This window comes from Ixodes scapularis, unplaced genomic scaffold, assembly GCF_016920785.2.
Source record: "Ixodes scapularis isolate PalLabHiFi unplaced genomic scaffold, ASM1692078v2 PGA_scaffold8__174_contigs__length_109621045, whole genome shotgun sequence".
NCBI classification, from domain to species: domain Eukaryota; kingdom Metazoa; phylum Arthropoda; class Arachnida; order Ixodida; family Ixodidae; genus Ixodes; species Ixodes scapularis.
This window is the reverse complement of record NW_024609883.1, coordinates 68501735-68524561: the sequence shown is the minus strand read 5'-3', so window position 1 is coordinate 68524561 and position 22827 is coordinate 68501735. Positions and strand designations below refer to the sequence as shown.

Here is a 22827-nt window from a genome sequence, read left to right as displayed (position 1 = left end):
TCGCAGCCAGAACAAGCGGCCACCTGTTCTGGAGCAGATTATATGCCGCCAATGTTGATCATAGCCACGCGCTGGGGTTGGCAAAGCACAGGACACACGCTGAGTTCCAGACATTGTTATGGCTCGGCTATTGTCGTCGTTGCAGCGATTGGACACGGACCACTACCCGAATGCTTCTCGAGCTAGTAATTATCACGAGCCCAAATCGGGTGCCCACACAATGCTCGGATCCAATCTATGAACCGCATTCAAATATTGTCATTGGTGTGTATTGCGATCCCCACGTTACGTCATCAAATTTTGCAAAGGAGAGATTGAATGAAAATTATCGATTTTGTCCTTGAAATTACACTGCAACAAAGGAGTTTCTTGGACAGTGGCGTTGCGTGTGAGTATCCTTGAGTCCCAGGTGTGCCAGTGAGCTCGTGTAAAGTGAAAAACATTCCAATTGAATATCGTTGCACCGCTCCTTTAACGAGATTCGACTGTTCGTAATATTTCAATTGGGTGTCACGATTCCTCGTCAATGTCCCAAAGAACAAGCAAGTCTGAATTTTCGGCATCCGAAAAATCTGTCGAGGACTGTATATATAACGTTTTGAGCCCTTAGCGGGGCTTGAACCTGGGTCGGTGCAGTGGCAGTCGGATAATGTAGCCACTAAGATGCATAGATTTTTTTTTTTTTCTCTCTTTGTTGCTGAGCTGCATAGCACACTGCTGGTTTGAACGGATTATGCTCCCGGTTTGCTACACTCCAGCTTGCTGGCGAGAGCGGTGTGACGTCACCTCACCGACGTCGCGCATCATGCAAGAGCCATGTAAGGCAGCGCCCGTGCTGTGTGCTCATTCTCTCGGTCTCGCCCTGGCTGACATCTGTGGTGCACAATAAAAAATATCTAGTACCCAGACGCTGTGATGGAAGCGGCAATTAACCTTTCATACCAGGTTCTGTAGCAGGCAAAATATTAGTATGGAGCAGTCACTGACGCTTTTGGAGCAGATGCCAACATCTGTTAGCACATGACTTGAGAATGAAAGAATGATTGCATTGTATATGAGTTCACCTTTGATAATGATAGAGGGTTCCTCCTTGATACTGGAGCGTAATACTTCTTGCCTTTCTAATAAGAATAGATGGGGTGCAAAAAGAACACAGTGTCTTCTTTTTAGGAATAAGGTGCTCTGGTCAGGGTAGATTCCATTTGCAATGGGTCCTAAAAAAATGGTTGAAAAATTAATCGTAGCGTAACACTTCAGTTGGGATAAAACCTCTCTCCCCTCCTACTTTTACACCTGGTAGTTTACTTAGCCAGCAGATATAACTTCTGTAAAAGGCCAGCAAGAACCCGAATATACTCTAACGTGGTATCAATGAAAATGTCTACCCTAAGTTTTATGAACCTACCACAAATATTCTGGAAGCCTTCACTTATGCTCTAAAGATGTCACTGTTATTTAGTGGTTTTGGAACCAGAGTTGTTTGCTACCCTTTCGATGAACAGCTGCACAGGAACTACCTATGACTACCTTATTTATTCAAATATGGACCCTATTTTTAATGCGAAAACATTAACTGTCCGGTGAAGCGGAGCCGGTGTTGTCTGTAACTGCAAAAAATGGCAGAGAAATTTCCTCCGCGCCGTAGCAACTTTTAAATGGGATAATGAAGGCAAATTCGGATATTTTGTTAGCGATTCAACTGGCTTCCAGGCACATCTCAGGCCACGTTGCTCAAATTTCAGCCGAAACCAGTGGTTGCATTCTGCGAAAATCAATTAAAAAGTTGCAGTAATCATCGTACCGGGGTCGACTGGGGCGACGCTCCAAGAGTTGCGGGAGAAGCCAGGAAAAGCGGAGTTCACGTGACCATTGCAGGGCCTTCTATAGCAACATGGGTACTGACGTCTACTTGTGTTCTTCAAGTGAAGAAGACGGTGATTGTGACGTCGAACTCTGCAGCTCCTCGGACGAAACAAAGGATGACGACGATCCAGGTCACGCTATTGCCGATGCTCAGCAGTGGTTGAAAATTGACGTGAACAGTGTTCCACCAGCACCCCTCTCTATTCCCTCTTCTCGGCAGCCCGGGTAAAACACTTTCGGTCCAATCAACCACTGACATGCTTGAGTACTTTAAAGCTTTTGAGGACAATGGCTTGGTCTCGCTGACAGTTAGGGAAACAAACCGATACGCTGAGCAAAAACTCAACGCCAGCCAACTCAGCGAGCATTCTCGCCTCAAGAAATGGGTACCAACAACAACTCAGGAGACGCGGGTTTTCTTGTCGCTCCAGCTGTTTCACGGGAGTGTGCAAAAACCAGAGCAAGAGTGGTACTGATCGAAGAACAAGCTTCTCCACACGCCCATCTTTGGAGAAGTGAAGAGCGGTAATTGGTACCAGCTCATCATAAGGATGCTTCACTTCGTGGACAACGCTCGCGAAGTTGCCCTCCTTCCTTTCCATTCCGGGGTTTTTTTTTTTTTTTTTTATATATATATATAGTATGAGTTAGTTGAACTTGTCCAAAAAACAAAGCTGTTACAATCGACTTAAAAAATATGTTTCTGTTTGCTCTGTTGTTCAATCATAATAGGGCTTTATGCGTGGAGTAACTGAAATCATAAGATAAGAAGATAAAAAAAAAAAAAGGTTTAGGGTTAAAAATTGCCAAAAATGAAAAACGGTTACGCGGTTAAGCCCATCTTGGCACAGGTGTGGCGCAATTCTTAGCAAAACTGGCACTTTGGCACAAGATGTAGCAGACTCTCGTTCATGGCGCAATTTGGTGCCACAAACTGAAAGTTAGTGTAAATCAAGTTTGAGCTGCCGACAGTCGATCGGATATAGTCTATGCACGCGACGCGAGAAGAGCTAAATCATTTCACGTCTGTCGACAACTTAGTTCTCGCATGTTGTAACATATTGAGAAGTGTTTGCAAGAATACATCTTCCTGTGGTGACAAATTTGTAGCACACCTCTCCCAATTGCAGAACATTTCCAAACGCCCCTCGCAAAATTTGCTGTACGTCCAACTCGCACAGATAGAGTCGTCGACGGTGTTCGACAAGTCTAGCGTGCACTTAGGTGGATGCTGATGTGTGTCGTGCAGGACTACTACAACGGCCCCAGCTGCCCGACCGGCAGCGGCAGGATCCGGGCGGGCCAGGCTTGTGTGTCCAAGTACTCGGAGGACGGGATGTGGTACCGCGCCAGGGTGACCCACGCCAAGGGCGGACTCCTGGGCATCCACTACGTGGACTACGGAAACTGCGAGGAGGTGCCCGAAAGCTCCCTCCGACCGGTCAGTCTGACTTGGGCACCACCGCATTTCGTAGGGATTCTGTCCCGGTGTTTTTTTTTTTTGCCTGTTACATGTCGTCGGTGCAACCTAGAGCTACCGATTAAGGTACGCTTCGAGCGGGGGTCTCCAAACCCCGGCCCACGGGGGCGTTTCGGTCCGCCGACGGGTAACCGCATTCTTTCCAGTGGCGCGCGGCCCGCCGCTACCAACGTAAAATATAAGCTCTCGTGCGAAAATTGTTATTGTGACGGGCGCCACAAGAGAATGCGAGAAAACTGTAGTGTTGTGGAAATATTTGAATTTTAGAATATTAGTTTCAAAATTTTAAGCTATTCGAGATGAACTCTGATATTCACATTATTCGAATTGTTGACCACAACCAGTTAGTCCCGTTGAGTGCGCTCCTTACCGTGTGCGGTAAGAAGCATGCTCAACGGGGAGAAACCCACCTCAATCAACAACGCAATAAACACAAAAAATTGCGGTGCCATTCTTAAAAAAGCCAACTTTCAGAGTAGGATGGTGCACATTTGAGCTTGGTGTCTATAGAGAAACAGAAACCTTGTGAATGTTGATATCTGCACTACAGTAAAATTTTCAAAATTAAATTGTAGCTATAATGCGGGAGCATAGACCAACACGCGGCCGTGACGTCACGCAGCTGCGGTGGCGCTGTCGACGGCACTGCGCATGCGGGGACACTTCACTGCACGCGAATTCGGTTTCTGCGCACGTGCAGTGCCCACACCCGGTGTGGGAAAACGCGGGCTTGTTTGTAAACAGCGTGTTGGTTTATATGCTGGGCAGATATGTCCTGGCCTGGCATATCATTTATTGTATGTTGTTCACCAGAATTACGAGTATTTGTAGTTCTTTCTCTATGTCTGCGTAACTATGAAATAATTCCTAGGCATTCTGTGCATATTGTGCATAGTGGTCTGATCTATTCTACCATTTTCATTACTGTTCTTCCCTGTGCAAACATGCCAAAGTTCCTATCCGCTTTGATTCATGTCTGGTGAGTGCTTAGGGTCACAATTATTTTGTAGTGTCATAAATAGTAAAATATTGCATTTAAATATTAAGTACTGTCGAGACCGGCTATAATTAGGGATGTCGCGAACCACCCCAAGTTCGATTTCGAAAGGTTTCGATATTTGCGAAGCGAGCTGAAGTTCGATTTTGAAAAATTTCGATATTTTCGTACCAACCGAGGTTCGATTTCGAAAATTTCGCAACTTTCTATCACAGTGGAGTTTCGAAGTCGATAAGTTCGAAGCTTTTACGGTTTTTAAAATTTCGGATTCAAATATTTCGAATATTTTTTTTACTTGAGGTTCGATAAATTCGAAGATTTCGAAATTCTTTGGAAATAAAATTCGAAAACTTCGAACGCTTCGAATTTTTATAGACATGAAGTTCGAATAATTCAAAGATTTCGAATTTCTTTCTGTATAAAGTTCGAAAAGTTCGAATGTTTTGATTCTCTTTTAAAGCTAAATTAAAAAAAAAAACAAAAAAAAAAACGAAGATTTTGAATTCCTTTTAGTCCAAGTTTTCAAAGTTCGAAGTCCGGTTTTCAAATTCCTCCACAGTTTCAGTTTCAAATAACGTTTTCACGATTCACTGGTTTTCACAAAATCAAGTTTAGAAAAGTTAGGGTGTGATATCTAGATTCTGCGAAGTTGGTCAGGCAATTAAATGAGACGACGAGTGTCCCGGATGTGCTGGAATATTTGCCAGTGCAGAGTGACGTGTGACCATAGATCAGTAATTGTGACCGCCAGCCCCGGGGGGGGGGTCTTTAACCTGCATCACGCAGTAGTGATCACACGAACACACTGTTTTACGAGACTCGTCCAGTTCGAAATGGCCAGGGGCGGGCATAAGGTTGAGGCTCAGAAAAACCTTGAAGCGACCTGGCAAACTACCTCGCCACCCCTTGCACGCTGGTAGTAATCCGATCGAACGCCGCCCGAGTGGCGCTGGCATATAGTAAGTTAAGTTTGTAATTGTCCTGGAGGTTTATTTTCTGGGACGGAGGAATCGCCTCGCAAAAAGCCGACACAACTCGAGGTCGAGGAGCGTTCTACCATACCAGTGGCGTCGGAAGAGGAAAAACGGGGGGCAAAGAGGGTAGCGGGAGGAAGAAAGGGGGGGGGGGGAGGGGGGGGCTTCAGCTTCCTTGTCCCCCTTCCAGATATTTCGGACTGTTAAAGAAAACAATACGGGAAAGAGGGCGTGGTGGAGCTTATTTTAATCTGAAATTATTTATGCATATGTATAGCTACTGTCGCTCTTCACTGCATGAAAGATTGCGTAGATGGTCATTGTTAGGAACTCGTTGTCAGAAGCCACTACTCGTCACATGCTTAGTGGTTCGGAAGTTCAAAGCTATGTCTTTTCGACCTAAATACCTGTGCCAATAACAAAAAAGAAAAAAGAAAAAAAAACGCGGGGATAAAAAGCTGGAGAAAAAAAAACTATCAAGAATTCGCCGGAAGTGTAGTATTCTTGCATATTCAGAGGTTCAGAACTTCGAAACAAGTTTTTTTTACCAAAATGTGTACAGGCTAAAAGAAACACGTCCCAGGAACGTGAAGCGAAAAAAAAAAAATGTTTTCTTTTAATGACGTGCTGAACTTGAACACTATCAGAAATCTTCTCCCATGAGTTAATTTATTCCTTAACGTGAAAAAACAATAAACACATTATTTTGTATTCTGCAGATGGCAATGATATGTACTGTCTGTGGTGTTAATTTATATGCGATACCCCAAACAACTTAGACGAAAATAAATATCAAGTTTAGGGCATAATTGCATGTAGATACATGTTTAAAACTCACGTTGAATAACAATAATCACATCTTAAGACGGCACTTACCTAGGCTATACATAGATCATTCTTAAAAAGTATAACATCTCTACCATAAATAGCTTCGGCTACAGCGCGCTTCAAATCTGGCACAAACGATAATCGTCAAAAACCCGTCGTCCTTCCTCGCCCCTGGGATTTATTTATTTAAAACTAAGTATGCCAGAACATTGAAACAAACGGCATTGTCTTTCGTAAGGAACGCAGCACCGCGTGTAAAAGTTCGAAAAAAAAAAATTACGAATGTACCTCACTACTTGAATTCAAATGAAGCCGTCCGCCGGTCTTTCGAAGTTCGACGAACGTCGAACTTTTACCCTAAAAGTTCGAAGTTCGTCGAACTTCAGACTTTTCAGGATTCGAAAGTTCAAAACTTTTCGAATTCTCTTCATAAATAAGTTCGAAAGTTCGAAATTCATCGATTTTTTGGTCAGTCAAGTTCGGAAGTTCGACAAGCATCGAACTTTGCAGCGCAATAAGTTCGAAAAAGATCGAATTTTTTAGCGTAATAAGTTCGACGGTTCGAAAAGCGTCGAACCTCTTAGCTTAACAAGTTCGAAAATTCGACTTCTGTCGAATTTTACGATATAGACAATTCGAAAAATCGAAATCTTTCTAACCTTTTGAACCGCTTGATTCGATCATCGAAACTTCGATTCGAAAAAAGTTTGCGGCATCCCTAGCTATAATGAAGTCAATGGGACTCAGAAATCATTTCGCTGTAGTCGCTATTTCGTTATAACCGGTCTCGACAGTATATGTATTGGTCCACCTTACATTTCTTTTTTAATTTTTGCTCTAGTTTAAATCGATGTATGGTAAAGCCCGCTTATATCGATTAGCACGAGGATCAAAAATAGTTTGATATAGAAAGTGAAAAAATAAAAAAATGTATGTAAGAGCAATTTAGCCTACATATTCACGAGTTAACTCTCAGCTCTTACCAGCCTGCACTTCTCCATTGATTTGACACTTTCTCGAAAAGAAGACAATCATTTATCGGGGGCAAAAGAACCGTGTTAGTGTAGCCTGTTGCAGTCGCAGTCAAACGAAAATGTGTGAACCAGCTTTCAACCGCTCCCAACCGCGTAAGCAAAATCAAAAACAATCCAAAAAAAAAAAAAAAAAAATTGGAGTGGAGCGATCAATGGGATTCATCCAATGGAAATGCGAGAGCGTTAGTTCTTCCTCACCCCCTTCATGCCATGTAACACGAAATCATGTAATCCTATGTGATAATGTGACGCGAAAATGTCATCTTGCGTGATCACCTGATATGAACTGACGTCATCTTACGTGATCACGTGACACGTCACCTTGTGCGTCACCCTAGTTATGTAATCTTACGTGATCACGTGACATGTCATCTTGTGAGTCAGCCTTATGTGTCACTCCAGTTATGTAATCTTATGTGATCATGTGACGCGTCATCTTCCGTGATCGCATGACACATAATCTTGTGAGTCAACCTCTCCCCACAGCAGCTCGCTTCCTGGGCCCGTGCAGTGCTGTAGTCGAAAGCAAGCTCCCTATGGCAAGCAAAAGCTGAAGTCCTATATTGAGAATACTCGTCAGCGACCGTCTGTGGAAGCTTCGCATGTTGAGGTTTTTAGTGAGATTGAGCCATTGTGTTCCATTAACTATCGTTCAATGAAGCCCTAAAAAAATATGAACATAGGTGGTATAGACATCAAGATCTAATCACAAATGCGGTTTGATGTCGTTTCATTCACGTGTATATACAAGTGTAGCAATAAATGAGTTATTTGTGCATACAGGTTTAAAAAAGTGTTTGTTAGTTGACATAGGAACCGTGCGGATCTAATTCAAGCCCCGACCAGGGCGCCCCTAGCGGCAAACGGGTCCATTGCATCGGGGAGCTTCTGCCAGTCGCTGCGTTGGTTGTGCGTTGTAGTGGGTTAGCGCTGTAATTTCTGAGATGGCTATTCCGCACCAAGAAAGCCGCAACAATTGCTGCGTGGTCGGCTGCAACAGTACGTCGAAGATCGCGCACGGCACGAAGTACTACATCGTCCCTTCGAAGCCGTACGAGGCGGATTGCTGCGCGACCTGGGTGCGACTTGTGCGTCCATACAGGTTAGTGGCGTTCCTTACCTTCCAGTTCGCGCTTTGTTTAAGCTGCTGACGAATAATACAATAAACTTTTTTTTCTATTTTAGCGACGATGGAACAGCATCGACACCGACAACGAACTCTAAAGTATGTAGCAAATACTTCACCGGAATCGAGAAGCGGAATGCAGTCGCCCACCTAAGCCTACCCTTGGATGTTTCCATCAGCCTACAGGAAGATAGTAGTGGGAATCGCGGAACGGCGAGAAAAAAATCGCCCATTTATTGTCAAGCTGATTCAGAAATAAACGTACATAATTACCACGATCCACTCAACGCCAATTACATTTTTTTCGGGCGCGCTTTGTTTTGTGGGCGGAGTACGGCGCTCCGTGACGCCCACTTGTCCGTCGAAACGAACCTCCTTCACGTCGTACACGCGGCCAGATTCACGAAGGAGTTTTCTCTTCCTCATATTGGTACCACGGAAAAAGCTTTCTGGATTCGTAACCGCCTTGAACCCCGTCGTAATCATCCCGGGAACACTGCCCGCTGTGCTGCTCATCGCCATTGGTTCCCCCCGATGATTCTGCACCGGCTACCGAAGAAGCTTCCCGGATTCGTAATCGCCCACTGTCCTGTGTGGTGTTCGTTCCTGTTACTTCCCGATGATTCTGCGCCGACGGCACCGGCTACCGAAGGAACATTCCGAATTCGTAACTGCCTTAAATTCCTTCGTAATCACGACGGGGACACTTCCCGCGGTGCTGTTCGTCGCCATTGCTCCCCGATGCTTCTGCGGCGGCTACCGTTAGGTCGCGGCGAACAATAGGCGACCGCCGCGACGCGGCCGGCTTGCTCGCTTCCTATAGGCCGTTAGGAAGAAGGATGTGTCCAGATTTTTCTTCATGAGCGCAAATACACCTGACGTAATAAATAGTGACGATTTCGCCGTCCCAGTGGTGAGCAGGCGATTTCTTGCTCGAAAAAATAATGCCATTTCACAAAGTAAGTTCTGTGACATATGCTTTTCCAATGTCTGGCCACTATTTTGGAAACCTTTCAGTTCAAACGAGTATACTTCTGTTTGTTTTTGCTAGCTTAGGAGGGGGTCCCAGAGCCTATATTGTTATCTTCCTCCAAGACAGGCGTACAGAGTGAAACCACAGCCCGCATCTGTGGAACACAGAGCTATCGCTCTCCTGTTGGCGGTACAGTAGCAGGTGACACAACGCAGCTTCGTAGTCTATTGAGGGCACGGCTTTTTGCCCTCGCCCACGCAGCTTCGTCAGCGAGGGTAGGGTAGGGGCGGGGCGTGCAGCCACGGTCTGTAGCGCGACCGTTTAAGGCTAGGGAAATGGTCTTGAAAAACGGAGAAGCGGTATCTTGTATATAATAATCACATGGTGTTAGTATCATCTACTTGCTAAGGCAAATAAATATTTTGCAGCTTGTGAGAATATGTTTGCGTGACGATTTACCGTTGGCACTCCTGACGGATGTTAGCGAATCCTTCATGTTCGTGGCTCGCAGTTATCGGTACCCCCCTCAAAGTGACTTATCCTTTTTCTTTTTTCGGCTTGCAGGTCATTGTAAAAGTCGCAAACAACCGAGAGAAAAAGATCTTATTGAGTATGCGTGATTTTGAGCTTTGCAGCTATAAAGATGCCCAATAAATGTCGTCCAGATTGGGGAGAAACTAATCCTTTTTGTTGGAAGTTTGACTAGCGTATGCTAGTCAAACTTCCAACTCCGTTTAACCGCAATTTGCCAAACCTCACAGGTCAGAGCTGCTGTCAGGGAATTACAGTTGTGGAGCAAAGGACGTGACAGCTATTTTTAGGAGCAGTACTATGGTGCCTGGAGCGCGTCTCCAATTGGTGTGTTTAGCATCCTATCTCACCCACCCACCCACCCCCACACACACACACACAAACACACACACACACACACACATCCCTTACCCGATGTTAGTATCCATCTCTTTCGCTATTTGGGGTCTTACTACAAAGTGAAGAATCAGCAGGATTTTTTTTTTCTCAGTGTGGTGATTAGAAGCAAGTGAGAAACATACACCAATATTCCGAGCGTGAAAAAACGAAGTTTGGGGTCTCAAACCTTTAAAAGTTAGAGTTAAAATAATAGACCGTTTTCTAAACTCACGTGCCGATCGATAACAAATCCGATCCACTGCACAGTAGTAAAACAACCGACACTGCTGAACATGTTCTCAGCCGTTCACTCCTCCTGCACTGAGCGCCTTCCCATATTCCTCCTCATTCCAAATGCGATGCAGCCTCCGTTTACATGGGTTGAATGAATGCAGATTCGCCGTCTCGATCCACCTCTGTCTAGTGACTTGAATGCATTGCGCTTCCCTAGTGCATTATGCCGTTTACATGACCGCATTGAATGTGACAACTAGATTCGATGCAACTAAGTCGCATTCATGTAAACACGGCTTATAACACCGAGCCGCCTCGTATCCTTTTGTTTTAGATGCGGAGCATCTCTTGCTCGGGTCTGTGTCCCGCGGCGTCGTAGTCCGCACTCACACTACGCATGCGCAACTCTCCTCGCTGCGCGTGCGTTCTCTCTCTCTCCAACAGCTGCGCGAAGTGCACGCAGCTGCCAGCTGCGTGCACTTCGCGTGCGTTCGCTTCTACTCGCACCGCGCGCGCAGGCGCAACTCTCTTCCTCTAGTTTCCTCTCCTTCAAGTGTGAATATAAGCAGCGGTAGGGCCGCGCTGCGCGCGTTCAGTTCACCGCTGTTGACTCACTCCGTTCTTCTGATGAAGTCTGATGGAAGCGTCCACTGCAGACAAAGCTGCGCAGCGAAGGACATGCGACGCTGAGCGCAAACGCTTGAAGCGAGCGGCAGACTCTGAACTAGTCCCCGCCACTCCCGCCCGTTTCGATCTGGATGAGTTTCGTACCGGCACGCGTTCGTGTGATCACTACTGCGTGATGCACTTTAAAAACCCCAGGTTAGCGGTTGTACTGCACTGGCTAAATTTCTCATCTCCAGCTAAGAGACCGATTACCCGTTGAGGCGCATCTCCATCAAGGCTGTATAAACATAAAGAGCAAACCAATTTCTGCGTGCGTTCAGTTCACCGCTGTTGACTCCACTTCACTCCGTTCTTCCGATGAAGTGTGATGGAACGATGCTCCGCATCACCCCATGGTTCCCCTCGGGAAGATGGTGTAATTTTTTTTTTCATGGTACTAATTTCTTTGCGCATTATTGCTGTTACGACGCTAAGTCTGCCTGCACTCTAGAATTTGAACTTGGGCTCAGATCAGGGACTGACCAGAATCAGGAAAATATAATGAACACTGTAGCAAAGTAAATCTATCATATCGATCAGAAATACGATCTGACACATTCCATCTGAACACATACTTTGCAGAGCAAGTGCAATTGCGAGTCAGTGTGCAAAACTCCGCTACACAAAGCTACTATAATATCTAAGCAATTTTTGCATGGCACCGAGCACGGAAAAGAGAAAACAGTTTTTAATTCACGTAAACGAAGCAAATTTATATAAAGCCCGGACACTCCGTACGTTCAGTCTACCTAAGGTTATCAATAGACTCAACCTTGTCATTTGTCGAAACAGATAAAATACGTTGGCAAAAATGATTACACTGAATAAGTGAATCTAACGCACGTATTTTACGAACCGACGGTCGAGCGCCTTCAATACCATTTCCAATTGTCACTGTGGACCTTGGACACACTTTGGGGAGTAACATATTTTTACATTGCCGCCCGAGGTCTTCATTGAGCGTGTAGTGCTGACCAAAAATAAAATGCTAACTTGACTCTCAATCGTTAGCCTCAAAGTATGATTTCGAAAAGACGGTACTGTTTGTCACTTGAGATAAAAACCCAGGCAACCGTCGTAAAAAGGGGATTGACATTTTTATTCCTACCTCCGAACGGAAACGAGTGCCACCCACTTCATCACACAGCGCAGAGGCCGGACTCGGCCACCGCTCGTTTTATCACTGACGTCCGGTGCAATGCACACTGAGCTGACTGACCAGACATACCAAACGCGTGCGAGGGGGGGGGGGAACTTCCTTTGTTAAAGAGGAGCGTCACGCGACACGTTTCAGGGATCTATTTCACGCAGTGGATAACGCGGACCTTTTCGCTTTTCGATATTGGCGCCATTTAGAAGTCTCGCGTTCAACCACGTGACGAGCCGCGTGCCATCTGGTGTCTGAAACGGATGAATAAATAGAGGTACCGCGCCCTCTTAATGTTTTTTTTTTAAAGTTTAAGGAATGTCAGTGGTAAAATATTTTCACCAGATTAACTAGTTGTCAAGGTGAAATTCATGCTCGTCTCGATTCGCAGCTCCTGCCCCGCTTCGCGGAGCTGCCGGCCCAAGCGATCCGCTGCCGACTGCGCGGGGTGGACCCCCCTGGAGGATCTGCAGCCCCCTGGCCCCCGGCAGAGGCAGGAGGTCCGCTGCAGAGCATCTTTGAAGGTGAGGACCCGGCGTGCAAACCACACTTCCTTGCAAGTCTCGTTTTCGTACATTTAGTAGATTCAACAACATCCGTCTGCTAGTGTTTCTTTTTTTTTTTTTTTCTTTTTTTTACATCTTGTTTAAAAAAAGCACTAGGGCATTTTTTTTATTGTTTTGTTATGGGTTTAAAGAGATGGGCTTGAAAGTCTGAAAATTGGCAAGTTATTTGCATGAACATTCTGCTTCTACGTCATGTGTGGGACCAAAGTAGAGCCCTTACCTCTCTTTACAGTGTGAAAGGAAAGGATTTGTTGCATTTTCTTCTCTCGACTCAAAAAAAAAAGGAAAGGGTGCTACACTTCGATGAAGTTTCAGGATTTGGGAATTTTTGGATTTCATAAAATAAAGGTGGAATTAAAAAACGGGGTTTGTAGAATCGTATGAATTGTACGAAAGAATGGATGACCAAAAGAGATGTGGCTCTAACACTAATGGAGGGCTTTACTCGTAGGGCCGCTGTGGTGCCGCCTGGTGGCGCAGCGCGACGGCGTTCACGTGGTCAACCTAGAGCGCACCGGGGGCAGGTCGGAAGTCAGCCTGGTGGATGCGCTCGTGTCCGCGGGGCTCGCCAAAGCGGTGCGCGCAAAAGACGAAGGGGGCTCGGCCTCGGAGGCCAGCCTGGGGTCCAAGCTGCGGGCCGTCATCTCGCCCGCCGAGTTCTCCTTCCAGCAGGGCCAGTTTGTCGACGTGAAGGTGGGGGGATTCATCATTCCTTTGTTTCAAGGGGGGACGCCAACTTTGAAAACCAGAAGAATGCGAAAAAGTTGATTTTTAGAAAACCATGTTTTTGGGTTGTATATCTCATAAACTACCTTCTTTGTAATTATCAGCACCTAATACAAGGAGGAAATGTTTAAAAACAAATATTTACGAGGCTGGGTAGCGTCCAAGTGACGGTCAAACGTCAGAATCAACCCCAGCTCTACGCGCTCACCATTCCCGACGCGTTCGGATGGCAGACGCCATCTTGGTCTTGCTTTGAAGGGGAATTCTTTTTCTATTATTTTCCTGCCCCCAAAATAGCATTGGCTGCGTAGTTACTGCGTGGTTGCCATTCTTCCATGTTGCGATTGCGAGAAAGTGATTGGATAGAGCGTGCTCTCGATTAGCCATGACGCAATTTCTCCGCTCACGGAGAACTCTCCTCCTCTCTCTTCCTTCTGCTGTTGCTGCTCGCGTCGTCTGCTCTCGGCAGTGGTCTGCTTGCTCATGCTCTCGCTTTGTCAGTTCCATCTTTACGATCGTTTTCTGGACCTTTGAGTATTTTCGTGCAGCATGCCCATCTGTTTCCGGGTCGCAAACGATGCGACGTTCAGAGTACGAGACGGTGCACGCATTTGGCGTGCGGAAGCAGCCCATGAGGTTACCACAGATGGCGAAGCTGGAAGTTTCTGTGCAGCGTGCCGTCAAGGGTGATCGTGTCAACACTTCCAGTGATGGATTTCCTGTGCCATCGGCTGTCATCGAAGAAGAATGCATCGCCCTGCCTAGCGTAGAGTACCGAGCGTGTCGACTGCTCTGATTTCTCCCAAGATCACAGGTCCCAGTGCTCGTCTTCCGCCTGCCACGACGAGTGGGAGCGCGTCGTCCAGCGCCCAATTGCGGATGCATTTTTTGACGCTCAAGGAGGGCATCAGGCCAGCAAGCGACATCAAGTTAAGTTGGATAGGCGTAACAAGAAGCAAGTGCGCAAGAACACTTAGGACTACTCTGGAGGGTCGTTCTAAAGACGAAAATCTGTGTGCAACTTTCAAGTGCTATTTTCTCAGAATGGGTTTCTTCACTGCCATGGCTGCTCGTCCCAGCGATATGTCGGGAACTGCTCAATGGATTTTCGTGCTGTCTTTTTTTATTCTGTTCCTATACAACTTTGTGAGAGCATACCAGAGCCCTTTTTTTAGAAAGCGGTGTTATAAGTTTATAAATTATAATAAAAAAATTAAATTTGATCAATGCAAGTTTTTATCGACTACATAAAATTCAAAGTTGTGCTAAAATTTTTCAACGAGGAAATTTTAAAAAAGGGCTCTCTTATGCCGTGGGGAACCTATCCAGGGGTCACCATAACAAACTTTATCCAGCTACAGCCTTTTTCAAATTCTCCAGGCCTGGGATAAAGAACGGATATGGACGATTTTGGTAAATATTTCTAACTTAAGAAAATAATATGCACAGCTCCATGAAACTTTGTGGTTACGCTTATGCCTGTGTTATAAACAAACACTGTAAATTTTGGGTGTGTTTATAACACAGATATGAGAGTACTCTAAAGTTCCGAGAGAACGCCCGCCCCGAGAGATTGCCCATCCCGTTTTTTCTGGCTAAATACCTGTAATATAAAAATTTTAAAACATTGCCTGCTCCTCGGTTCCCATCGGACGTCACGCGATGGCCGACGGAAATCAGATCAACTGTACAATTCGCTGTACCGGCACGTCTGACAAGTGAGTTCATAGCGGGTTCCCGCATTTTGTCCACAATCGGTGTGTGCGTTTCGGCACCCGTAACACACAAGTTGTTCGAGCGTGTATGTTGCACCATGAAATGCAAAGCATCCACAATCTGCGGTATCCGTTCCTGTGACGTAGCTTGTAGCAGATTCCCGCGTTTTTTGTCCGCGATCTGCGCACGCAATCACAATTTCACACAGGTTGGTCCTGCGTGTATATTGCATCGTGAAATACGAATATGCTGCTTTTGCGATATGCAATATTTGTTCCCGGAACATGAGAGTTTAAAGCGGTTTCTTGCATTTTTGCCTGCGATCTGTGCACGCAATATTGGTTCCCATGACTGGCATTTTCGTAGCAGGTTCCCGCGTGTTTATTGCGCCATAAAACTTTAATCTGCGGCATCCACGATTTGCGGTATTCGTTCCCGTGAGATGGGAGTTCTCTGCGGGTTTCCGCGGGTCCTTTGCACCGTGAAATGCGAATCCCCTGAATCCGCAACCTGCGGTGTCCTTTCCCGTTACACAGGAGTTCGTAGCAAATTCCCTCGTGTTTATCTCGTAAAACGCGAAATGTGATGTCCGCGATCTGCGGTATCAGTTCCCGTGTCACATGGTTTGTAGCCAATGCCTGGGTGTTTATCATTAATTTTTGCTCTGGCATCCTTAAAGATGGTCCACCTGATTTCTTTTCATGGTTAACTGGTTTTCACCATTTATCTTTTCATTTTGGGTGAGTGTTCTTTTGAAACTCTGCGGTAGTTGCAAAGTTTCATGGAGCTGTGCATATTATTTCTCAAGTTAGAAATATTTATCAAAATCGTCCATATTTGTTGCTTATCCCAGGCATGGATAACTTGAAAAGATAGTGGCAGTATAAAATTTGTTAAGGTGAACCCTGGATAGGTTCCCCTGGGAATAACAGAGCCCTTTCTTTAAATTTCTTTGTTGAAAAATTTGAGCAAAACTTTGAATTTTATGTAGTCGGTGAAGCTTGCATTTATCAAATTAAAAATTTTTTATTATAAATTTATAACTCGGTTTTCTAAAAAGGGGGCTCTGTTATGCCCTCAAAATGTTATATAGGTATAGAATAAAAAAGACAGTGCAGAAATTCATTGAGCAGTTTCCTAGATATTGCTGGGAAGAGTAGCTGCGGCGGTGAAAAAATTCCTTTTGAGAAAACAGCACTTGACAGTTGCACACAGATTTTCGGCTTGAGAACGACCGTGCAGAGTAGTTCGAATAGTTCTTGTGCACTTTCTTCTTGTTCCGCCTATCCAACTTTTCTTGATGTCGTTTGCTGGCCTTGTGCAGGCATAGGGCATCTTTTTGGGCAGCTTGCTGGAAGGCTAGATGGACCAACTGGAGTCCTACTGCAACCGAGATTTCTGCTGTTGCCCTGTAGCAGCTGGCGTTGAACCGCAACCCCGCTTCATACAGTGCAGTTTCGGCAGCGATCAGCGATGCATGCTGTTCCTTAGGCATCAAAGACCACAGAACCGAGTGAAAGACTCGGATGCATTCTGAGTCTTTGCTCCCAAGCAGGGTTGAAGGAGAGAAACCTGCGACAGGCTTTGATAGACGGGCATCATAGCTGTAGCGACATAGTCTGGGAGTTCGTGCTTGTGCTGGGTCTGTGGATCACGTTTTGCTTTGGCAACTCTATGATGGCACCATGATTTAGCTCCCTCCGGGCAGAGTTCATGGTGAGGCTCCTGGTCAATCGACGTGACATGATGGTAGGTGGCCATAGCAGCACACGGCTTCGCTGCCACGGCCTTAGAGTTTTTTCGGAGGGACCAGCCATAGTAGTCAGTGAGCTTGTTGATGAGGGCCTTCATCAACCTGCCCTTAACGCTCAAAGGATTGTGGCTCTTCTGGACAAGGTTGCAAAGTGCCGTTACCATCCTCTTGGTTCAAACACTCATCTTTCACAATGGCGACTAGCCCATAGACAATCTCTTCTGTAAGGGCAGAGAAGGTCCTGCTGCCCCTGTTGGAGACGAGGGCCGTGTACTGCTAATCGTGATTGGAGACGGAGCGCTTGAAGAGTGCTCCGTTTCCGCAGTCCTGCCTCGACCTCCACCCTCCTAGATTTGGCGTCTGATTTCTTCTGGCAGACATGGTGCATGCACCAGCTGTTATGCCCTCGATCTCCAGGCTTGGGTCCTGTTTGGCACCCAAGGCACAGGTCGGACAAAACTATGGTGTCCAAGATGAGGCCTGTGTGGTATTCTGTGACTGACCTAACTCCGATGTGAGATGTGTGCCCTTTCTTGTGCCATGTGCCGTAGTGCACTGCAGTGATATCCTTGAACAACCCCGGGTCCATCTTCTGACAGGCTGCCTTCACAGCAACTGCTGACTTGGCATAAAACTTGTCCATACACAGGTCTTCTTGCTCTGAAGGTCTTTTTCAAGTGCTCCTGGAAAGTCTTGTGGTGGAAACCTCTGCGGGAGACGTTCATAGCTGCCCAAAAATCATTGAGAGCTGTCTGCCCCTTTCCGATCTGCTTGATCGCCATGGTGAAGCAGACGTTGACTTCGAAGGCCCTCGAGTCTCGTTGGCGTAACAAAGTCCAGGAACTTGCAAGAATGCCGCAATGGGGGCATACATCCTTGAGTTTTGCTGCCAGTCCAAGTTTGGTGCCTTCTAAGACAGTCCATCCAGTTCCCAAGCAATACTTACACACTGTGCTGCGGAGAAGGTTGCTCAAAGCATCGATTTGAACAAGGCAGAACCTTGCACCTTCGCTCGTATCAGAGGTATGCATGGGATCGGGCAGCATGGTTGACAACTTCCTCTGAGCTGCTTGCATAGCTCCACAAGTTTTGCTCAAACAATATCACGACGTCTGGATTCTGCTTCTATCTCCTCGCGCGTCAGGAAACGTGTCCACATATGGATGCTAGACGACGCATTCCCACTCGTCGTGGCAGGGGGAAGACGAGCGCTGGGGACCCACGATCTCAAGAGGAACTGCGGCGTTCGACGCGCTCGGTACTTCACGTGTGAGCAGGGCGGTGCACTCTTCCTCGGCGACAGCTGATGACACAGGAAATCCATCACCAGAAACGTTGACACAATCACAATTGACGGCACGCCGTGCAGGAACTTCCAGCTTTGCCATCCACAGTAACCTCGTGGGTCGCTTCCGCTTGCCAAATACGCTCACCGTCTCATACTTCGAACCTCTCGTCATGTGCGACCTTGAAACAGACGGGCACGCTACACGAGACTACCCAAAGAAGGTCCAGAAAAGGATCGTAAAGATGGCAAAGAATGAAGGGGAGCTGACAAAGCGCGAGCAAGGACACCACTGTCGAGAGCAGACAACGCGAGCGGCAACAGCAGGCGGAACGGAGAGGAGAAGAGTGCTCCACGAGCGAAGAAATCTCATTCCAACCAATCAAGAGCGTGCTCTGTCCCTCATGTTCTTGCAATTGCAACATGGAAGAACGGCGACCATACCATAACCGCATGGCCGTCGCCATTTTGGGAACCGGCAGATAGAAAAAGAAAGAATTCACCTCCAGAATAAGACCAAGATGGTGGCCGTCGGGCAAAGGCGTCTGGAATGGTATGCGTGCAAAGTTGGAGTTGATTTTGATGTTTGACTGCCACTTGGACGCTACCCAGCCCTCGGAAATATTTGTTTTTAAATATTTCCACATTGTATTAGGTGCTGGTAATTACGAAGAAGGTACTTTATGAAATATACTACCCAAAATATGGTTTTCTAAAAATCAACCTTTTCGCTATTTTTCGGTCTTCAAAGCCTGTGTCCCCCCCTCAGACGGGTGGCATTTGTCACACTGCTCATTCACGACACAAAAGGTGCGGTGTTCACAGCAGACGCGACGACAGGATCGTCTGCGGACGTGTGTTGGGCGTGTTTGAAGCACGTCTGCTTCACACGTATGTGCTGTGCTTCAAACGTGTCTGCAGCCAGTTTTTGTACGACCATTTTGACAGGAGCGTCGTACAAGGGAGAGGTGCGCCTCAGGCAGTCTGCTTAGTGTCTTTTACGTTATTTATTAGCGGTGTGACCATGGCTTTAGGGTGATGGTGCCTGCAAACGGGACCTCGACCATGTCAAAAGTATTGCGCAACACCGATGTGGTCCCAAAGGTGCTTGAAATGTGCGGCGCGTATTGGTCCTTTGCGACGTGCCACGGCGTCGCATCGGGCGACGCTTGGACGTCGCAGATTTTTTATATTCGCGAACCTCTCCTTTGCCTTTGAGGATGCCAAACCGACATCGAAGGTGGGAAGCTCTCGCACCAGGTGCCAGGGACAAACGAAACACTTCCCTATTGTTCCCACCCTGTAGGTGGCTATGGCTGCGCTCGCAACTCAAGTATGTCTTGAGAGGCTGGCTCACACTTGAGATTCCTGTACATTGCCCATTTCTTTACGCGTGTGGCTCTTTGTTGGCTCGAAGAGCTTTTGAAAGTGTCAAACATCCGTTTCTCGTACCGTAAAATCCTGTAAGGGCTTGTACAATACAAGGGATCACCCATCTCATTTGTCTGGCTAAGTATGTATAATTTGAAAATTTCGAAACATTGCCCACCCCAGTATTCCTGTGGACATTGCGCAATGCGCGACGGGAGTCGCATCCACTGCACGATCTGCAATACCGGTACCGATATGCATGAGGAGGGAGTTTGTGACGGTTTTGCTCGTTTCTCCGCAATCTGCGTCGTGGGATATCGGTTCCTGCGACGCACGAGTTGTCCCCGCGTGTTGACTGCACTTTGAAGCTTAAATCTGCTGCGTCTGCGATTTGCGGCATCGGTTCCCACGACAGGGTCCCACATGTTCTTCGCAGCGTGTAAGGTGAATCTGCTACGTCCGCAATTCACGATATCTTTTACCGTGATACAAAAGTTGGTAGGCAAATCCCCGCATCTTTATTTCGTCGTGAATAGCAAATTCGACTTGTTTGTGATCTGTGGCATCGGTTCCCATTTCACATGGTTCGTAGGGGATGGCCCAATGCTTTATCACTGCTTTTTGTCAAGTTTTGCTGTTGCATCCTCAATGATAGCTTACCCTGTTTTTCACCATTAACATCTTTTCCTTTTGGGTTGGCATACTTGCGGGATTTTGCGGTAGATCGCACATACATTTAATCTCACAGATACTGCAAAAGTTTTCTCTAGGGAAGTTCACTTCCAGGGCCACCTCATAGACTGCACCAACGTGCGAGTGCGTTCGGCAACGCCTCCTATGTGGCTACAACCGTCGCACGGATTGTAACTTGCGGTTGTGGAAGATCGTAGACGAACACTTGCGCTTGGCTGCGGTACGAGTTTCTGTGCCCTTCATTAAATAAAAATTCAGTTGGAGATCAGTTAATTGTTGGAATCCGAAGCTTTTGCTAGGCAGCCCAAGCCGCTGCCAGATTAAAAAGGTTCAGTCGTGTCCGTCCATCCATCCTATGGTGCCTTCATGTGCACTTTGCTTGGGCTGATGACATCTGGCCACTTTGTTCCGAACGCTCATTTTTCTTTTTTACTGTGGAGCTGTTAAAGGAGTCATGAAACGCTTTTCCAACTTTTTCCTGTTTAGCTTTCCTCCTCAAGTCGTAAATTGCGCATTGTACCAAACAGTTCAAGAAGATGGAAAGAAGGAGTCCCCTCTTTCTGGGAATCTCGCTTGTGTAGCCGGACACAGCCATTGTCCCCCTAGAAGATTAGCCCGTCGCTCAAAATTCCGACTGGTTGCTTTCCCCACCCCGTTCACCCCGAAGCTGACAGTGCCGTGGAAGCTACGTGCTCGTTGGGCCTGGCCTCACTTTTGCCAGGTGATTACGCTCTCTCGCGCATACCGACCCACAGAGAATGAGGTCAGGTGATAAAAGGAAAGCGGCTGATTGGTCCAGCAAGTGCGTAGCTTCCACCACAATGTCAGCTTAGGGGTGAGGGGATTAAGTGAGGTCCGGTGCAGTGTGACGTGCGTTTGGGCTCAATGACGCGCTGCGGGTGCCCGGTGATGCGCTGCGGGGCCCGCGGATGTATCACAGTGAAAAGGCAGAGAGCTTACAAAGGGAAGGAGGTACGAAATAGTTTGCTGTGTTTTCAAAATTTTCGTACCAAAAGTCAGGCTTCTGACTTTCTACCTTTGTTCTTTTGGCCCACTGAACGATGCGCTATTAGTAAAATCCCAGTATAGATTGATTTATTCCAGTCCAAAATTCGTTTCATGGGCCCTTTAAGGGCTAGTTTCTCCAGTTTTGTATCCGTGGACAAATAAATCTCGACACAAATCCCTGGACAGCTACCGCCATCTATAAGCGACGGCAGCAACTTTTCCAGCCTTTCCACTTCAGTTTACACCAGAGTGGAAAGGCTGAATTTGTCTAGGCGTCATCCTAGAAGTCGTTCTCAAGGTCGTCCTAGATGTCGTCGTTGAGGTCATCCTATACGTCGTTTCAGAGGTTGTCCTAGAAGTAATCCTTGAGGCCATCCTAGACGTCGTCCTTGAGCTCGTCCTAGAAGTCGTCCTCGAGTTCGTCTTAGGAATTGTCCTCAAAGTCGTCCTTGAGGTCGTCCCAACATAGTACAGCTCCGCTGGTCTTCCTTCTTCACCAGAGTGGAGAGGCTCAAGGTTTTTGTTAAAAATTGCGTGAATGAGTGTGACTCTGCACATGCTCGTGGCGCTGACCATGCTACGGTGACATTTTGTTCTCGGCGATGTTTTGTTAATTTTCTTCGTGAGCATGTGCTGTTGGCATTGGGTACTACAAACGATGACATCATTCAAAACAGGACATTGAGGCATCCTAATCCGTCGATCCACTCTCATTCTTAACCTCTGCGGTCATAGCACTTTGGACAAGTCTCTGGCCGACCCGCAGGTGGTTTCGGTGGCCTCTGCGAAGGAAGTGTGGTGCTGCCTCCCCGAGGGCCTGGACGCTTTGCTGGAGAGCCTGCAGAAGGCCGGGGAGAGCGCCAAGAAGTTCAACAACCCAGTGCCTGGGGAGGCCGCGGTGGCCCGCTGCCCGTTCCCGGGCATCGCGGGCGACTGGGCACGCGCCCTCATCCGGTCCCGGCCATCCCCCGCAAAGCTGGAGCTGTTCTTCGTGGACCTGGGACTCGTCAGGGTCCTGCACCACACAGAGGTGAGTGCTTCTATTCGCCTTTTTTTAACACGGTACAAACGCAGCCAGTAAACCACGTGACCCCGATCCATTTGGCAAAAAACCGAGTGGCACTGTTCATTGGGTAGCCCTAGCGCACTTCCGGTCCGCGTGTGTAATTTTTTTTATACATTTTTTTTTTTTATTACATGAGTTAATTGCATCTGACGGTGCTATAAGCTACCATTTCCTGAAGGTGGTGCATAGATTTAATTTTGCAAGTACTGCAAAACCTGTCGTCTAGATCGGAGCCGGAAGGGTTTAAGGGCTTCTTGCACTCAGCCATCACCACGCCTCAACTTGCTCAAGAAAGAGCAAATACCCCGTTCCACCTTACCATAGACCACAGGGGACACCATATATATATATATCAGGGTGTCGAACCGAACCGAAAACCGGAACCGAACCGGTATTTTTTCCGGAACTGAAC

At 46.9% G+C, this 22827-nt stretch overlaps 1 protein-coding gene across 1 annotated transcript in view; it reads left to right on the top strand.

Moving 5' to 3' along the window:
* Positions 1-22827, top strand: part of LOC8040113 (maternal protein tudor) — an 84587-nt gene that overhangs the window by 23411 nt on the left and 38349 nt on the right. The window contains exons 5-8 of the mRNA XM_029974649.4: positions 3113-3304; positions 12623-12755; positions 13249-13490; positions 22116-22379. Of these exons, the coding sequence (XP_029830509.3) occupies positions 3113-3304; positions 12623-12755; positions 13249-13490; positions 22116-22379 (831 nt within the window). The remainder of the gene's footprint in view (positions 1-3112; positions 3305-12622; positions 12756-13248; positions 13491-22115; positions 22380-22827) is intronic.